This window comes from Ictalurus furcatus, chromosome 12 (assembly GCF_023375685.1).
Source record: "Ictalurus furcatus strain D&B chromosome 12, Billie_1.0, whole genome shotgun sequence".
Lineage (NCBI taxonomy): Eukaryota > Metazoa > Chordata > Actinopteri > Siluriformes > Ictaluridae > Ictalurus > Ictalurus furcatus.
In genome coordinates, this window is record NC_071266.1 from 18,614,001 (window position 1) to 18,629,508 (window position 15,508).

Here is a 15,508-nt window from a genome sequence, read left to right on the forward strand (position 1 = left end):
GTTCCCTGAGATAGCGAGGTCCCAAACCGTGAAGTGATTTAAACGTAAGCAGGATTATTTTATATTTATTGCGACAAGAACCTGGTAGCCAACACGGTTCAGACAGCACTGAAGTAATGTAAACCGAGCACCGAGCTGAGAAGGGCTATAAATAACGTTGACTTGGATCTAGCGAGGTCTCGTTAGTGGATAGTCCGGGAATTGAAACATGTTGAAAACCTACAAAAAGGTTTAAGAAGTAACAATAACATTCCACTGTGAAAAGTCACATTTATTACAGATTACATTTATTAGTCTACTTTTCCTTGTTATTGAAGAAATGCTTTCCTTAACACCACTGTTCACATTACATACGAGTGCCAAGACACAAAGTTGTGCAGTACAGTGGTCGAATATAAATCTCTACACAAAACTCACTCGCTCTCCTACACTCGAGCAGCTCGATAAACAAAATACGTTTTTCCCTACTGCTACAAAATGATCCAAGTAATACCTCAAAGCTGTAGTGTGTTAGGATAAATTGCAAAGCCAAGCTCAATGAAGCTTCCTTAAAGGTCTGAAATAGGTTTTGTTTAAATGCTTTTTGGAAGATTCACTTCACGAGCTGAAATTAAAGCACTTACGGCAGGTTTGTATCGACACCCGACTGCTAAAACAGCTTATTGTACTGTCGTGGAAGCATTGTAGAATTAAAAGGTTCATATTTTTCCTCATGAAAACACTAAATCGTTCTGAAATAAGCTGCATCACACTGCTTTACTCTTACTACTCAAATCTAAACCACTGGAGCATGTTAATGACTACTGGTAATCCAGATGTGCTTGGCTGAGCCTCCGTTGTCGGCCGTCTTCGTGTGGCAGTGTCGTTAACTAGAAACCCGAGCTCAGATGTCGTTGGACGGAGTTCCCTTGCTCTTGCGGCCGGGCAGGGGGAAAGCCGATTTGCTCTGGGGCTGCGTGAGGCGGCTGGTGAGAGTGGTGAATGGCTCGATGAGTGAGCTGCGCTCAGTCACGCTCACCTCCCACAGCTTCACTTTCTCAGCCCGAGCCCACTGCTGAGCCACTTCCTGCTCCACTTGACGCTGCTCGCGCAGGTCCGCCTTGTTACCCAGTACGATCACCATCACCTGTTCATGTAGAGACAACAACAACGTAGCTGAAGATTCTTACTCATGAGTGTGACTTATTGTGTTCTCACCAACTTCATGTGATGCGTGATTGTTTTCTAATAACGGCATGTCCCGAAGCGTTTGATTCCTCTTGCACCACAGCATTTATTTGTCTACATTTCGTGTTAATTAAAGAACGACTTATCCATTTATAGGTACATTTAATGCTGTAGCAACTTGAAACCAGTGCTCCCTTTACAGCAGCTCTTGTTTTCCTTCTTAAAAGCAGCTCGGCATGTTACACAGAAACAGCAAGATGCAACATCCTCCGTTCTGAAGACTTTCCCATGGTGGAAAACCTACTATTAGAAAGTGCTGACACTGGGGACTCCTTGCATTAATGCTGTTGAAAAACAAAACAACAAAAACCTCCTTACCAAAAATACTTCACTGTCTCAACAAACTCTTTAATATTACATTTCGATTATGTGGAGAGGGTATCTTCCAAGTCCCTTTGAATAAAGTATTACTATAGATACAAAAACGTATTCGAGCGTGAGCATTGATATAAACAGCTGGGACTACGGTCCGAGCCGTGCTGTTATAGAAAATTAATCAACACTTGCTGACCAATCAGATTTGAGAATTGGACAGCACTCTGGTATAAGCTGTAATATTCAACCTATACCTTTATTATTATTTTTTATTTTATTTAATTTAAATATGCTTTGGAATAACCCCAAACAGAAATTTTCATCCGTCCCAAATTGTACAGAAGCAAGAGTCTTACTGTAGGTCAATTTCCAATGCAGAATTTCGCCGAAACTCCCAAGTACAGGAACTAGACATGCTCTAAAATGCCCTAACCTTTCATAGCACCATACAGTATTACTCAAACAGGATTCCCTTAAGCGTCCTCATAAGTCATCATTCCTAGTATTGACTCGTGCAAGGGCCCGACAGCGGAGTCGGAAATTTGAGTGATTCTTACTTACAATCCTCCGTTCGTTTGCACACAATATTAACTGCTGAATTACCTCTGTCGTTGTGGATATGCCAGGTATTGATTCGAGAGGAAGCTGCATAGACGGGCCTTTGTTTTTTTTTTTTTGAGTCTCCATTACTTGCACCAGTAAGAAAGGCTGTGTGCCAATCAGAAGGCAAAATAAAAATGGACGTCTCTCTAAGGGTCCTTTGGGTAAAACCGAAGACCGCATTGCATGCCTCCTTCAAAACGAAGGCAACAATCCAACATTCAGCCAGCTTTCTTTTTGACAAGAGACCCCCTTGTTTAAAAAGCTGTGAAGAGTGAGCTGGTGAAGGCGTGTAAGTTAATGTCACGCAACTGGGACAAAAGAAATGCTGGATACAATGTGACAGATAAAACATAACATGAACAAATATAACATATCAAATTTAATACAGGCCGGATTCTCAGACTCCGTAGTGATGCACAAGGACGGCAGGGATGGGTCTGTCTCTCTTTCAAAGATAAAGTCTTTAATATAAGCTTTCATCGAAGTACAAATTACGCAAAAATGACAGACGAGTGAACTGTAAGCTTAGCGCCATGAACCCAGTAGAGCATTACAGACTTGAGTGTGCATTTAAGTGTGAATTCTTATTGCGTCATTGATGAGACATGGTGATATTATGCACTGCTCAAGCCTCATAGTTTATAATCGTGCTATTGATGGACATTAGTTTTTAACCCCGTCTAAGCAGTAACTAGTGATACACTCCAGGATTCTGGGTTTGCTATTTGTGTAGCTACATGTGACACAACAGACTGCAGTGCAACAAAGGTAGCTTATTTTGCCTTTATGGAAAATAATTACTTTTGTGTATATGCATGATACATATCCAAACATATTAATATGATTCTTTCTGTTTCTCCCCCCTACACTTAGTTGCAAATGATGATACCCCATGATAATAAACCTGTAATATGAAATAAACCATTATTTCCAGGTGAACTATGCAGCTGAAAATGAGAACAATTTTTTTGTTTAAACAAACAAAAAAAAACATTATGAATGTCAAAGCCAAACGCATAACCTTGACTTCCATCATATGGTTTATGCGATTTTAATATCACCGTCATGTTCTTGTCATTTTGTACCTCTTTTTTGTCCCTGGATTTGTCGATTTCCTTCTTCAGGACGTCAACTTTCTTGAAGGACTCCATGCTGTCGACGCTGTACACCAGAACAAAGCCGTCAGCCACCGAGTAGTAGTGTTTCGGCAGCTCCTGGCCATCGTAGAGCCCCCTGGTGTCGTATAGACGTAACTGTTCTCTCACGCCACGGTCCGTCTCGACAGAGGCCACATAGATGTCTTCCTGGGTTTCCTTTGTTTCGGCACCTAAACAGTAAAATGGAAAATATAGCTCGACGTACAAACAAAATAAACTGCATACATGTGTATACATTCACCCCTCAACGACTTAGAGATCAGTATTTATAATCAACATATGAACTACACTCTCTGCAAAAGATTTATTTTGTAATGAAATAAGTTGATGGTTTTAATTTAGACCTTTTTTTCCCCTTATTATTATGTCGGTCTATTTTCGCTTTGGTTTATGGTTTCTGACATTACTCACAATAGGCCAAAAGGAATCTGGTATTCATGAAAATCCTGTACATTCAGGAGGGGAAAAAAAAAAGTTTGTATCTTTTACGATACGTTCGTACTTGTGCTCCTGGGTGTGTGTGAATTTATACATAAGAAGACTTCAGGTCATATAATCTGCATGGATTACTGCACTTTTACCATCGAGGTTAAATTGTGTATTTTTATTGTGTTTATATTTTTATTGTGTTTGCAGCATTTCATAGACTCCCTTATCCAGACTGACTCAAAAACACATCCTCATGCTAGTTCACTCGGTCAAGGACTAAAAATACCATCGAAAACATTTCGTGAAAACCGGTCATTTTATATTATTGGTATTAATTAAAACTATATATAGTTTTAAAAAAAGAAAAGAAAGTGAGCCAACATAAACCTGTAAATTAAGACAAATAAAACTAATCGTTCAATTACGTCGATAAAAATGGCGCTGTGTAAACGTAGGACGGGCCGTAAACAATCACCTTAACTGATGGAAGATTTAGCGCTCGCTTATTATTTTTAACATTATTAAATATGTTTCTTGGCATAGTAGTGAGTCAAAATACCTTCCTCTTTTGTCTTTCAGCCTTCACCCTGCTCTACGTGTTCACAGCAGTCTGTGCACTTGACCTTTTATGGAGTTTTGTGAGCGTGACTACATGCAAATCAGCTGTGTCGTGTAATTTACGGGTGATTGGTATTCATCAAAGTACACACACAAGTACGAAGAAAATCAGTGTTTTTTGATTTTTTTTTAGTTTTGTATATCCGGTAGAAATTGTTTAGTTCGGTTTGGCTTCTGCAAACGTTTACACACAACTTTACTAAAAGACTGATGAATAAAGCCTGGTGTCTTCATTGGCATCACTGGGATTTAGCGATTCACTACATCTCTACCTAAAGAGAGCGACGCAGCAGCACTTTAATCCTATAGTCTCCTCATCTGTACACGCTGCTCAAACAGATCAGCTTCCAGAACTACAAATCCAGCCACCAACAACCATGCCACGGTCAGAGTCACCGAGATGACATTTGATCCCCATACTGATGTTTGACGTGAGCATTAACTGAAGCTCTATCTGTATGCCACATGATTATGGTAAATGGTCTGCACTTATGTAGCGCTTTTTTAACTTTAGCGGTTCTACAAAGCGCTTTACACTGTGTCTCATTCATCCATTCACACACAGTCACACACCAATGGTAAGCAGAGCTGACATGCAAGGCACTAACTTGCCATCGGGAGCAACTTGGGTTTCAGTGTCTTACCCAAGGACACTTCGGTGTGTGGAGTCACGTGGGCCGCCAACCCTACGATTAGTGGACAACCCGCTCTACCACCTGAGCCACAGCCGCCCTTAAATCTATCTATATTAGAGAACTGCACGAATGAGTCTCGGTATAGGTGTTCCTATTAAAGTGACCAGTGAGTGTATTTAATGTGTTTCAGGGTGGTGCTTTCTTTAAAACAATACAAAATGTATCAGATCTATAAATGTAAATTCGTTTGGGTTCTGTGGGTGAAAAGTTGCTCATACTGAGCATCCTTTCCACACACTTAGTAATGTTTGACTTTACAGTATACAGTTGTGGAAGAGTAACCATTTATAATCCCACTATCCGGTGTCACACAGAAGAGGATGCAGTTCCTTTTGTGTCTACTTCCTCTCAAGGGTTCACGTTGTCTCAGAGAGGTTTTCTTAGCTCATTAGGGATCTAAATCTATATCCGGATTTCTGTAAAGCTGCTTTGTGACGATGTCTATATTTAAACACGCACGTAAAATCTAACTGAATCGAAATGTTCAGGAAGTAAAGGCACCAATAGGCCAAAAATCAGTGCATACATGTGTGATTATATGTACAGTAATAAATATACATGAGAAAACAAACAGTTATCGGTGTTTCACTGTGTGTGTGTGTGTGTGTACAGTATAAACATCAGGACTGACCAGCGGTATGGTTTCCGTACAGTAACTGCTCGAGAATCGCCGTTTTTCCAACAGAGGCCAAGCCACAGACCACCACCTTACAGCCTTTACCCATAGTGCTCTAGAAAATACCCTACAGAGAGATGAAGAATAAACACAGTTAAAACATTTCTCAGTGACGACCAGCAACAAGCTGGTACTAATGAACATTCTTAAAATCTTAACCTGAAAAAAGTCCCATGAAATGGTTTAAGAGCCATGATTTGATGTTGTATGTTGATGTATTTCCTTTTAAAACAGGAAATCAAAGTGATGGCATGTTGAAGTGCTTGACAGCCAATATCATGGGAGATTAAGCCACGCCCCCACTGAACCTCAACAAACTTAAACTAAACAGTACAAAAAATTTTCAACTGTGGAGCATTTTCACTCTCGCCTGTCAACTTTAACGAGGACAATATCCTAGCTCAGTGTTGTTGAAGTTATTCCACACATTTCTGAGTCAAGGACAGGCGACCTCTCAGGGTCATTACCGAGAGGCATTCGACACGTCTGAATAGTTGTGCTGATTGAGAAGCCTCGACGTTGTATGAAAGACAGAATCACGTTCTTGATCGGTCTCACATTCTGCCATTGGACAGCACCAAAATGCTCCTCTGAGAAGCGTCTGTCACGCAACTAATGCCAACTTTCCACCCTCTTTGAAATGAAGAAACCAACCATTGTGTCCAAGAACTGAACCAAGTGATGGTTGAAAAATGGGAATAGTGTGCGAGAGGACGCACAACCCAAAACGCACAAAAGAGCCATATTTGCTGCAACGGAGTTGCTACTTTTGCAGCATGATATAGTTTCTAGAGTGGATTTCATTGGACAAATACAAGAGTAGTAAAGGATGAATCATCTGAATAGTAATGAACTATAAATTAAATGAGAAGTATTTATCATGGCATGACTTCAGGGGCATTTAACATGGCTTATGTACTGAAACAATGTCCCAGCGACACCAAATCTCTTACACACTTTGCCTTATCACAAACCCTATCTACTTCCCAAAGGACAAAACAAACAAACAAAAAACACAATTATTCAGCTCTATAAGGAAAAAGAGTGACCGAGAAACACCAAATTTCTCCAGTAAAGCACTGTTTACTATCAAAAGTAAACAGTTTACTTTTCAGAAACCCCCCCCCCCAATACAAACAAGTTACGCTGTAGTTACATATATAAGAAATGTTGGTGTTTATAGGTTTCTGTTTTTTTCCTTGAATTGGCTCTCTATGGCATTGAGAAAGCTTAACATGAAAATAATTATCAGGTTCTTCATTTTTTGTTTGTTTGAAATGTTTTGTCCTTGGCGCAGTAGAGGGACCATGCCAGCATTAGAATATCACAGAGGCATCAGCAGTCTTCAAAAATCAGGGTTGAAGATCCAAGCCAATATTAGCCATCATTCAGAAAAGTACATGCTTTCAACATCACGACATTTTTTTGTTTTGTTTTGTTTTTTTACAAAAAAAAAAAAAATAAATAAATAAATCTTTATAGCTGTAATCTTTGTAACAGGGTCGAGTTGTTCAGCTGGATGCAGTCAAGCAATGCTGAACAATATTTGAAAAATATGGCAAATATAATATAATTATTATTACTTAAAATACAGTTCATAATGCAAATGAATAGCATGTTATATTTACATTTATACCATTTTTAAAATTATGTTGTTACTCTTTGGTACCTATCTTCTGCACTACCTGTTATATCGGACACTACAACTGTGTACTGTTCGGCGCTACACTGTCACTTACTGTGCCTGTTGTCCTGTTTTAGTAGTCCTGTCCTGTGTTGTTAGCACACGTGTACACGTGTACACGTGCACTCTGTGTAGAAATGTGCAGATCTTATTTAGTTCTGTGTCATCTCATGTGGTCAGTGTGTTGTTTTGTGTAGCACCGTGGTCCTGTTTCGTTTCACTGTGTACTGTACCACTGTATGGTTGGAATGACAAAGTGAACTTGAACTTCAATGTTTTCACCCTTAAATGACATAATTTGACCACACAAAAGCTCAAATTAAACACTGGTTATGATATTTGGCATGCAAAATGACTGTCAACAAGGTGGGACAACAGAAAGCATACTGTTTGAGGGGTCAAGGTTATTGGTATATACATAAATATATATACCTTTTTTGTCCATTTTGTAATAGGGCAATATTATATATAAAATTAATATCATGTTCATGAATTCTTATGAAATGAAAGTGTATGGTTTCTGAGTGTGTGAGAGATTTGGTGTTGTTTTGGTGCATTAAAAACCACCGCGTTAAAACTTTTTTTTTCTTCACGTTAAGCATGAAAGACTGCCCATGTCTTTCCATATCAATCTTTATATAATTTAATGCTGGAGCCATTTTCTAATCATAATATAACTATCTATGGGGAGTTCAATCCTAAAGTAAACAAAAAACACTTGCAGTATCGTGATATGAAGATCTATAAATACAAAATACAGGCTACTAACCTGATAAACAGCTCCTTTAATCAAACCCGGAAGCAGCATCTCAACTGAAAAGAGTTAAATCTATATTATAACAAGCAATACTACTAATAATAATTAATAAATAAAGGCAAACGTACCTTTCTCACAATGATGACATCAATCCTGTGCGACTCTCGGCGTTTCAGAAGACATAAACCCCGAGCCTCTATTAACATGAACCTTCTCTGTACTTTTTACCGATATTATAACGGTCTATTAGATTACTGCATCACTTCCGGGTAACTGTTTGTCCGTTTAACAACGACCAGAAAATTCGTACACAAACATCGCAAGTAGTTCTCATTCACACCGAAATCTGAATACTGTTCGTTTCGTGTTGCTTTGATTAACCTTCCATTGCTGCACAAACACGATTATAGACTACATTTCCCATAGACGTGTGCACCGGAAATCCCTGCCGGAGCTTCTCATAAGGCATTCTGGGTAGTGAGCTCTTTCTTTCCGGTTTGTACGCCATCACGTAAGAAAGACTTTTCCATTTTCCTCAACCTCGAATCCGTTTTAAATCTTATATTAAATAATGCCATCTAGATCCCATTATTTCTAAAATATGTCCCGGAAGCGTTTGTGTTGTCCGCTATGTCGCTGTTTTCCTGCTGTAACACGGGTTTTTTGTGATATTTAGACTTTAGGTGTTTGTTAGCGCTGATAGCGGTGCTGTTAGAACCGCATCGAGCGCGTTTCTTTAGACTTCAGACGGGTTTTAGGATGTTTACTGTGGACTGGTGGAGAGTTAACAGTGAATATTTTCACGTATGAAGCTGTGTATGTTGTTTACTAGTGGTTCTGTGGTGTTTGTGCTGTGTGAGTGATGTAGCTAACCATCTAGCATGGTGAAGGTCCTGATTCCAGCCTTCATGAGATGTTCAGAAACAGTTTAAACATGAGGGCATGATTTCATTGAAAAGATTCATGTCCCTCTTCCCCTCCTGCAAATGACAAAATTTGTAGTTATTATAGTTGAAATGATGGTGCTTCCAGTTTTATCTAGTTCTCTGTCTGAACTCGCCTCCATGCAGCACTGAACTCACATGGAAGTGCAATCAAGTCATTTCAAGATCTTCATCTGATGTCCTTGTCTTCTAACAACCTGTGTACACGTACCTTTTTATGAGTTTGACAAGAGAACTGAACATACTCTTTCATTTAGGCTACTGGAAACACTGACTACGTTTACATGGACAGCAGTAATCTAATTATTGACCTTATTTTGAATAAGACAATATTGTGATTTAAGGTGTTCACATGAGTCACTTTTAGAATATTTCTTTCATGTTTCCATTTTACATGTTATAGAACATAGATCGATTAACATCATTATGCCCCTGCGCTACACCGTCCGATGTTCCCTCCAGAATTTCACGTATCATCATACAATTAGTCTTCGTTATGGTACCGTATACGGTTTTGTGAGTTTTTAATTTTACGAAAGCTTCAAGTGCAGTTAATTGTCATGCTATACGTGCAAATAGATGACTGATTGAAGCCATGGGCTGCGTCCCCAACCTTGCATGTCTTTCACCTACTATATACTGTAGTAGGTAAGTACGCGGTTTGGGACGCAGCCGTGCGCTCTTGTTTGTCGTCAAACGGTTGAGCACTGCCGTGTGTGTGTACGTGTCCTGTCGTAAAAAAGTGGTGAAAACTCCCACATGACCTTAATAGTGTGATTAAGGTGTGTACATGTTTATAACACGACTAAAATAGGAATACTCCACACGTCGTAATTCCATTTGTGTTTACTTGGAGTATGAGTGTAGTCGGATTAAGGTCATTAGATATGGCTGTTTACATGCTGGTTTCTTAATTGGGTTCATATAGTTCTCCATGTAAACGTACTGATTGTCTGTGAAGGTGTTTAAGTCTGAGCCGTGATGCTGACGCTCTTCTGGGTATGTCTGTCTTTTGCAGTTGAGGCATCATGGGTGCGTACAAGTACATGCAGGAGTTATGGAGGAAGAAGCAGTCGGATGTGATGCGCTTTCTGCTGCGTGTCCGTTGCTGGCAGTACCGCCAGCTCTCCGCCCTGCACCGCGCTCCCAGACCCACCAGACCTGACAAGGCACGCAGACTGGGCTACAAAGCCAAGCAAGGTGAGCACGCCCGCTTTAAGCCGGGTTTACACTGTACGCGTGTGTTGGGATTGGCGGTCTTGGAGCGTGTAACGTGATGCGCAAAATTGTAAAAAGCCACCAATAGACAGACTGCGTAGTTTTAAGCTAAACTTATCACACCGCTCCAAATACAGTAGCAGCGACAGTGAAACTTGAACGAAGCTAGAGGTTGATTGGTTTTGCAGAAAAATCATTTAAAGTGTTTTTTTTGTGTGTGTGTGTTTTTTTGTTTGGGTGTATATCTTTTATTTGCTGATTAATCATTAGTTAATATATTATTTATGTTTGCCATTGAATTACGTTTAGTCTGTACTGTTGTATTAAAATTCTGCAATATTTTACTCTAGTGTTTTCATTATCAATTTTAAAAACTATCGGTTGATTAATCAGTGTGTTGGTTGATTAATCAATTGTGTGATCCAATGTTTTATATAAATCTGTTGACGATAGATCAGTGTTGGTATGGAAAGTTCTCTATCGTCTGATTTCCAGATCCGTGGTGTTTGTTCTGTTGCGAATCTGTGAACTTCAAGATCATGAAAAGCTGCTCATGTTGTCGTGATGATGCAACAACGTTCCCTGAAGATTTTGAGCCAGTTCTTGCTGCTGCTCGGTTTTGGTTTGAAATTCTTCCCGTATTTTTCCCAATTGTTTGCTTTTTCTCTTACAGGTTACGTCATCTACAGGGTGCGTGTGCGCCGCGGTGGCCGCAAACGCCCCGTGCCCAAAGGCGCCACGTACGGCAAGCCCGTCCACCATGGTGTCAACCAGCTCAAGTTCGCTCGCAGCCTGCAGTCCGTCGCTGAAGTACGTCCCTCGTAATGAACTGCCCAGACTTCTCAGATCGTGGAGAAATGTGTTCAGTGTTTGTGCGCAATGTTAATTATGTCAACCGAAAGCCATGGCAACGTTCCAGCAGGGTTTTTCCACTTGGCCTTGTGTAGGTTCAGTAACAATACAAGTAGGTTACTGTAGATGGTAAATCTTCTGGGAGGCTTTAGGATCACAAACACTGGGCACATCTGCACTCTACATGTGTACCAAGACCAAACCTCAGAGGTTTTCAGACCCACGACTCTGCTGGATCAGAGCGGTAGGCTTCCACTAAAGTTGAAAACGGCACCTGCTAAGAATAGGATGTGTGAGCAAACTGGAAAGGCTGCATTAGTTAAATGTTATAGCACCCCTTGAATCTTCCATAAAAGTATTAGATTTATTTGACCTTTTTAATTTAGTAATGGTAATGCATTATTGAACTTTAAATTGCAGAAATGCTTACGTTACAACCAGAGAAAGCTAGCAGTGGCGTGTGAATAAGTTACTTAGTGTAGCTCCATGCTAGCAGTAAAAATAACAGAACATGGTTATACTGATATTTGACTGGACAGTGTTGGATCTCTAAGCAATTGTGTGTGTGTGTGCGCACAATGCTAAGGGATGTATTTGTAGATCTTAACAACATGGTTATGAATGTTGACTTGACATTTTATTGGTGACGTGAAAGAAAATTGAGCAACTCTAAAAACTTTGCCCGAATACAATTATTCTACGACGTACACCCTAGCCTTCATATAGAGAAAAAATGTTGATGCTTCGCTTCACTCAACTGTTGCTTATACAAGAGGTCAGAGTTCACCTAGATGCCGTCAGCGAGAAACAAAAGTAAACTGCCAATAGAAAATGACATACCAATGACTTTTCCCCCAGAAAAGCATCGTTTTAAAAATGAATAAATGAATCAAATTTATGCGCCTTTCATTTTGCTGTAGCAAGGTATTGAAAATCGTAATGTTTCTGCTAAACCTTAGTGTTTTGTTTTACAAAAATATGCTAATACACAGAAATCAGTGGATGTCCTATAACGGGCTGAACTATAGACCAACTTTTAATTAACTTATTTGGCCTGAATGTGCTCATGACCCCACCCTCCTTAATTTTTCATTGGGGTCGATAACTTTGGTGCTAACTTCTTTTTTGTTGTTTTTGTTCGTGTTTTTGTACAATTAGAAAGTATTAGTTTGTAAGAGCAGTTTTAACGGGAAACAATTTTTCCTCTCAGGAGCGCGCTGGCCGTCACTGCGGTGGTCTCCGTGTGCTGAACTCCTACTGGGTAGGCGAAGACTCCACATACAAATTCTTCGAGGTGATCCTGATCGACACCTTCCACAAGGCCATCAGACGCAACCCCGACACGCAATGGATCACAAAGGCCGTGCACAAGCACAGGGAAATGCGTGGTCTCACGTCAGCCGGCAAGAAGAGCCGTGGTTTGGGCAAGGGCCACAAGTTCCACCTCACCATCGGTGGTTCTCGCCGTGCGGCCTGGAGGAGACGCAACACTCTGCAGCTGCGCCGTTACCGCTAAAGAGTGTGCCACACATCTGTATATTCATCAGAATAAAGTACCTTTATACGGTCCACTTACTGCCTGGTGTCTTTTCTTTGTCTCTCTGTCTCTTTGGTTTGTGCCGTTATTTAATCAGAATTATGAAAAATGAGATGTGGAATTATAAAATTTCAAATGTACATGCAGGCTCTTCACTGTGACGATCATACTGAGCTTGTACTAAATTAAGTGGAAACTTCTCAGTAATGAGGTTTTCCTCAATATGGGACGTGACTAGGTAAAACCTGTAGTAGTTAGCAGTGGGCGTGTTGGTGAAAGCCTAAGCTAGCTCTTTTCACGGTATGTTTAAACTGCAATCCCAGCTCTGGGAAACGTTGTGAGAGATGACGTATACATCCTGTGATCAATTTCCTAATTAGTGTCCTGCCACTGCATCCCAACAAATACTGTTCAAAAAATAGAGCTGTGTACAGGAGCAGTTTGCAATCTAACACTTCTGTATGACCTATAAGCTATCATTTTAAGCATAGCTCAGAGAACAGCTTAACAGTATTGGTATGCAATGAACACATTTAGTCGTTTGGGTTCAGGTTACTGTTGACCTTGTTTTTGCTCTTCAGTTACAGAGCTGCTGAGCTCCACTCATTTTCTTACAAGGCAACCCATGAAGGTATATTGTATGTAATTTGAATGATGGTGGATGAGTTGATCAGGGAATGGGGAAGTCTTGGAGTTTTGTTGCATTTCAGTTCCTAAGGTTGCACATTGCTTTTTAAATGTCTTGGAAAGGCCCAAAACACTTGTAGGATCTACTAAATTGTAGTTGTGGTCGCAGGCTACAGTATAGTCTTCAGATCATGTAATGTAATTTCATAATCACCATGCAAAAACTGATGAGACTATTGATTGGTGCAGCTGAAGTACAGGGGCATTTCAAAAAATTAAAATATTGTGGAAAAGTTAATTTTTTTTTTATTTCTGTAATTTAATTCCAAAAAGTGGAACTTTCATATATTCCGGATTTGTTACACATAAAGTGAAATATTTCAAGCCTTTTTTTGTTTTAATCTTGATTATGTCTTATAGCTCACAGAAATCAAAAACCAAACTATTCTAATGAATAATTTATAATACAGAAATGTTGACCTGAGAAGATCTCTAATCAGATAATTAACTCAAAACATATGCAAACGTTTCCTGAGCCTTTAAAAATATCTAGACCGTTGCTCAGTGGTCCAAAGTCCTCTTTTCAGATGAAAGTAAATTTTAGCATTTCATTTGGAAATCAAGGTCCCAGAGTCTGGAGGAAAAGTGGAGAGGCACAGAATCCAAGTTGCTTGAAGTCCAGTGTGAAGTTTCCACAGTCAGTGCCATGTCATCTACTGGTGTTGGTCCACTGTGTTTTCTCAAGTCGAGAGTTAATGCAGCGTCTACCAGGAGATTTTAGAGCACTTCATGCTTCCATCTGCTGACAAGCTTTATAGAGATGCTGATTTCCTTTTCCAGAAGGACTCTACACCTGCCCACAGTGCCAAAACTACTAGTAACTGGTTTGCTGACCATGGTATTACTGTGCTTGATTGGCCAGCCATCTCGCCTGACCTGAACCCCATAGAGAATCTATGAGAGACAACAGTACAGGCGGTTTCCTCCCCCAGTCCAAAGACATGCATGGTAGGTTGATTGGCATGTCTAAAGTGTCCGTAGTGTATGAAGGGGTGTGTGAGTGTGTATGTGATTGTGCCCTGTGATGGACTGGCACCCTGTCCAGGGTGTACCCCGCCTTGTGCCCAATGCTCCCTGGGATAGGCTCCAGGTTCCCCGTGACCCTGAAAAGGAGTAAGCGGTTGAAGATGGATGGATGGACCTTCATGCTGCGAATATCCACTTCTACCACATCCAAAATGTGTTCAATTGGGTTCAGATCCGGTGACTGGGTAGACCACTGAAGGACAATGAACTCATTGTCATGTTCATGAAACCACTTTGAGACGACTTTCACTCTGTGACATGGTGCATTATCATGCTGGAAGTAGCCATTAGAAGATGGTAAACTGTGGTAAACAGCAACAATACTCAAATAGGCTGTGGCATTCAAACGATGATTGATTGGTATTAACGGGCTCAAAGTGTGCCAAGAACTGCTGACACAAGGCAGGTTGGGTCCATGGAGTCATGCTGTTGGTGCAAAATTCTGACCCTACATCTCTGTGCTCGAGACACCCCAGACCAGGCTACGTTTTTCCAGTCTTCGAGTGTCCAGTTTTGCTGAGCCTGTGCCCACTGCAGCCTCAGCTTTCTGTTCTTGGCTGACTGAAATGGAACCCAATGTAGTCTTGTGCTGTTGTAGCCCATCCACCTCAAGGTCTGACGTGTTGTGCATTCTGAGATGCATTATTACTCACCACAATTTTACAGAGTGCTTATCTGAGTTACTATAGCCTTTTGTCAGTTCGAACGCCATTCTCCATTGACCTCTCTCATCGACAAGGCGTTTCCATCCGCAGAACTGCTTATCACTGAATGTTTTTGCTTTATTGCACCATTCTGAGTAGACTGTTGTGTGTGGAAAATCTCAGGAGATCAGCAGTTATAGAAATACTCAACCTAGCCCGCCTGGCACCAACAATCATGCTATGGTCAAATTCACCGCGATCACATTCCCCCCAATTATGGTTGATGTGAACGATTTTATGCATTGCACCTCTGCCACACGATTGGCTGATTAGATAATTGCATGAATGTGTAGGTGTACAGAAGTTCCTAATAAAGTGCTCAGCGAGTGTGTGTGTATATAGTTACAAATGAAAAGTGATAGAAACAAGACATTCTAAC

The 15,508-nt window shown here is 40.4% G+C and overlaps 2 protein-coding genes across 4 annotated transcripts; one reads left to right on the forward strand and one right to left on the reverse strand.

The window, feature by feature from the left end:
- Window positions 1-256: 256 nt before the first annotated feature.
- Window positions 257-8,571, reverse strand: nkiras1 (NFKB inhibitor interacting Ras-like 1). 3 transcript variants are annotated; one of them, XM_053638370.1, is made up of 6 exons: window positions 8,290-8,558; window positions 8,174-8,217; window positions 7,460-7,639; window positions 5,676-5,787; window positions 3,231-3,472; window positions 257-1,126 (listed from the first exon to the last, which is right to left on the reverse strand). In XM_053638370.1, the coding sequence occupies exons 4-6, from the start codon at window positions 5,767-5,769 to the stop codon at window positions 884-886; spliced, it is 579 nt and encodes a 192-aa protein (XP_053494345.1). In that variant the 5' UTR covers window positions 5,770-5,787; window positions 7,460-7,639; window positions 8,174-8,217; window positions 8,290-8,558; the 3' UTR covers window positions 257-883. The 3 variants fall into 3 exon arrangements, with proteins under 3 accessions (XP_053494345.1, XP_053494343.1, XP_053494344.1); XM_053638368.1 differs by lacking the exon at window positions 7,460-7,639 and having other exon boundaries at window positions 8,290-8,557; XM_053638369.1 differs by lacking the exons at window positions 7,460-7,639; window positions 8,174-8,217 and having other exon boundaries at window positions 8,290-8,571.
- Window positions 8,572-8,603: 32 nt separating this feature from the next.
- On the forward strand, window positions 8,604-12,746 carry rpl15 (ribosomal protein L15). The gene is made up of 4 exons (XM_053638364.1): window positions 8,604-8,672; window positions 10,124-10,305; window positions 10,997-11,133; window positions 12,386-12,746. Exons 2-4 carry the CDS (start codon window positions 10,134-10,136, stop codon window positions 12,689-12,691), a joined length of 615 nt encoding a protein of 204 aa, XP_053494339.1. The 5' UTR covers window positions 8,604-8,672; window positions 10,124-10,133; the 3' UTR covers window positions 12,692-12,746.
- The last annotated feature ends 2,762 nt before the right edge of the window (window positions 12,747-15,508 follow it).

Excerpts from the sequence above, each read along its gene's own strand:
- rpl15 (XM_053638364.1), top strand. The coding sequence starts at position 10,134 with ATGGGTGCGTACAAGTACATGCAGGAGTTATGGAGGAAGAAGCAGTCG. Across the intron at positions 10,306-10,996 it reads GGGCTACAAAGCCAAGCAAG|GTTACGTCATCTACAGGGTG; the intron begins GTGAGCACGCCC and ends TTTCTCTTACAG. Across the intron at positions 11,134-12,385 it reads GCCTGCAGTCCGTCGCTGAA|GAGCGCGCTGGCCGTCACTG; the intron begins GTACGTCCCTCG and ends TTTTCCTCTCAG.
- nkiras1 (XM_053638369.1), bottom strand. The coding sequence starts at position 5,769 with ATGGGTAAAGGCTGTAAGGTGGTGGTCTGTGGCTTGGCCTCTGTTGGA. Across the intron at positions 3,473-5,675 it reads GTACGGAAACCATACCGCTG|GTGCCGAAACAAAGGAAACC; the intron begins GTCAGTCCTGAT and ends TTTACTGTTTAG. Across the intron at positions 1,127-3,230 it reads AATCCAGGGACAAAAAAGAG|GTGATGGTGATCGTACTGGG; the intron begins GTACAAAATGAC and ends CTACATGAACAG.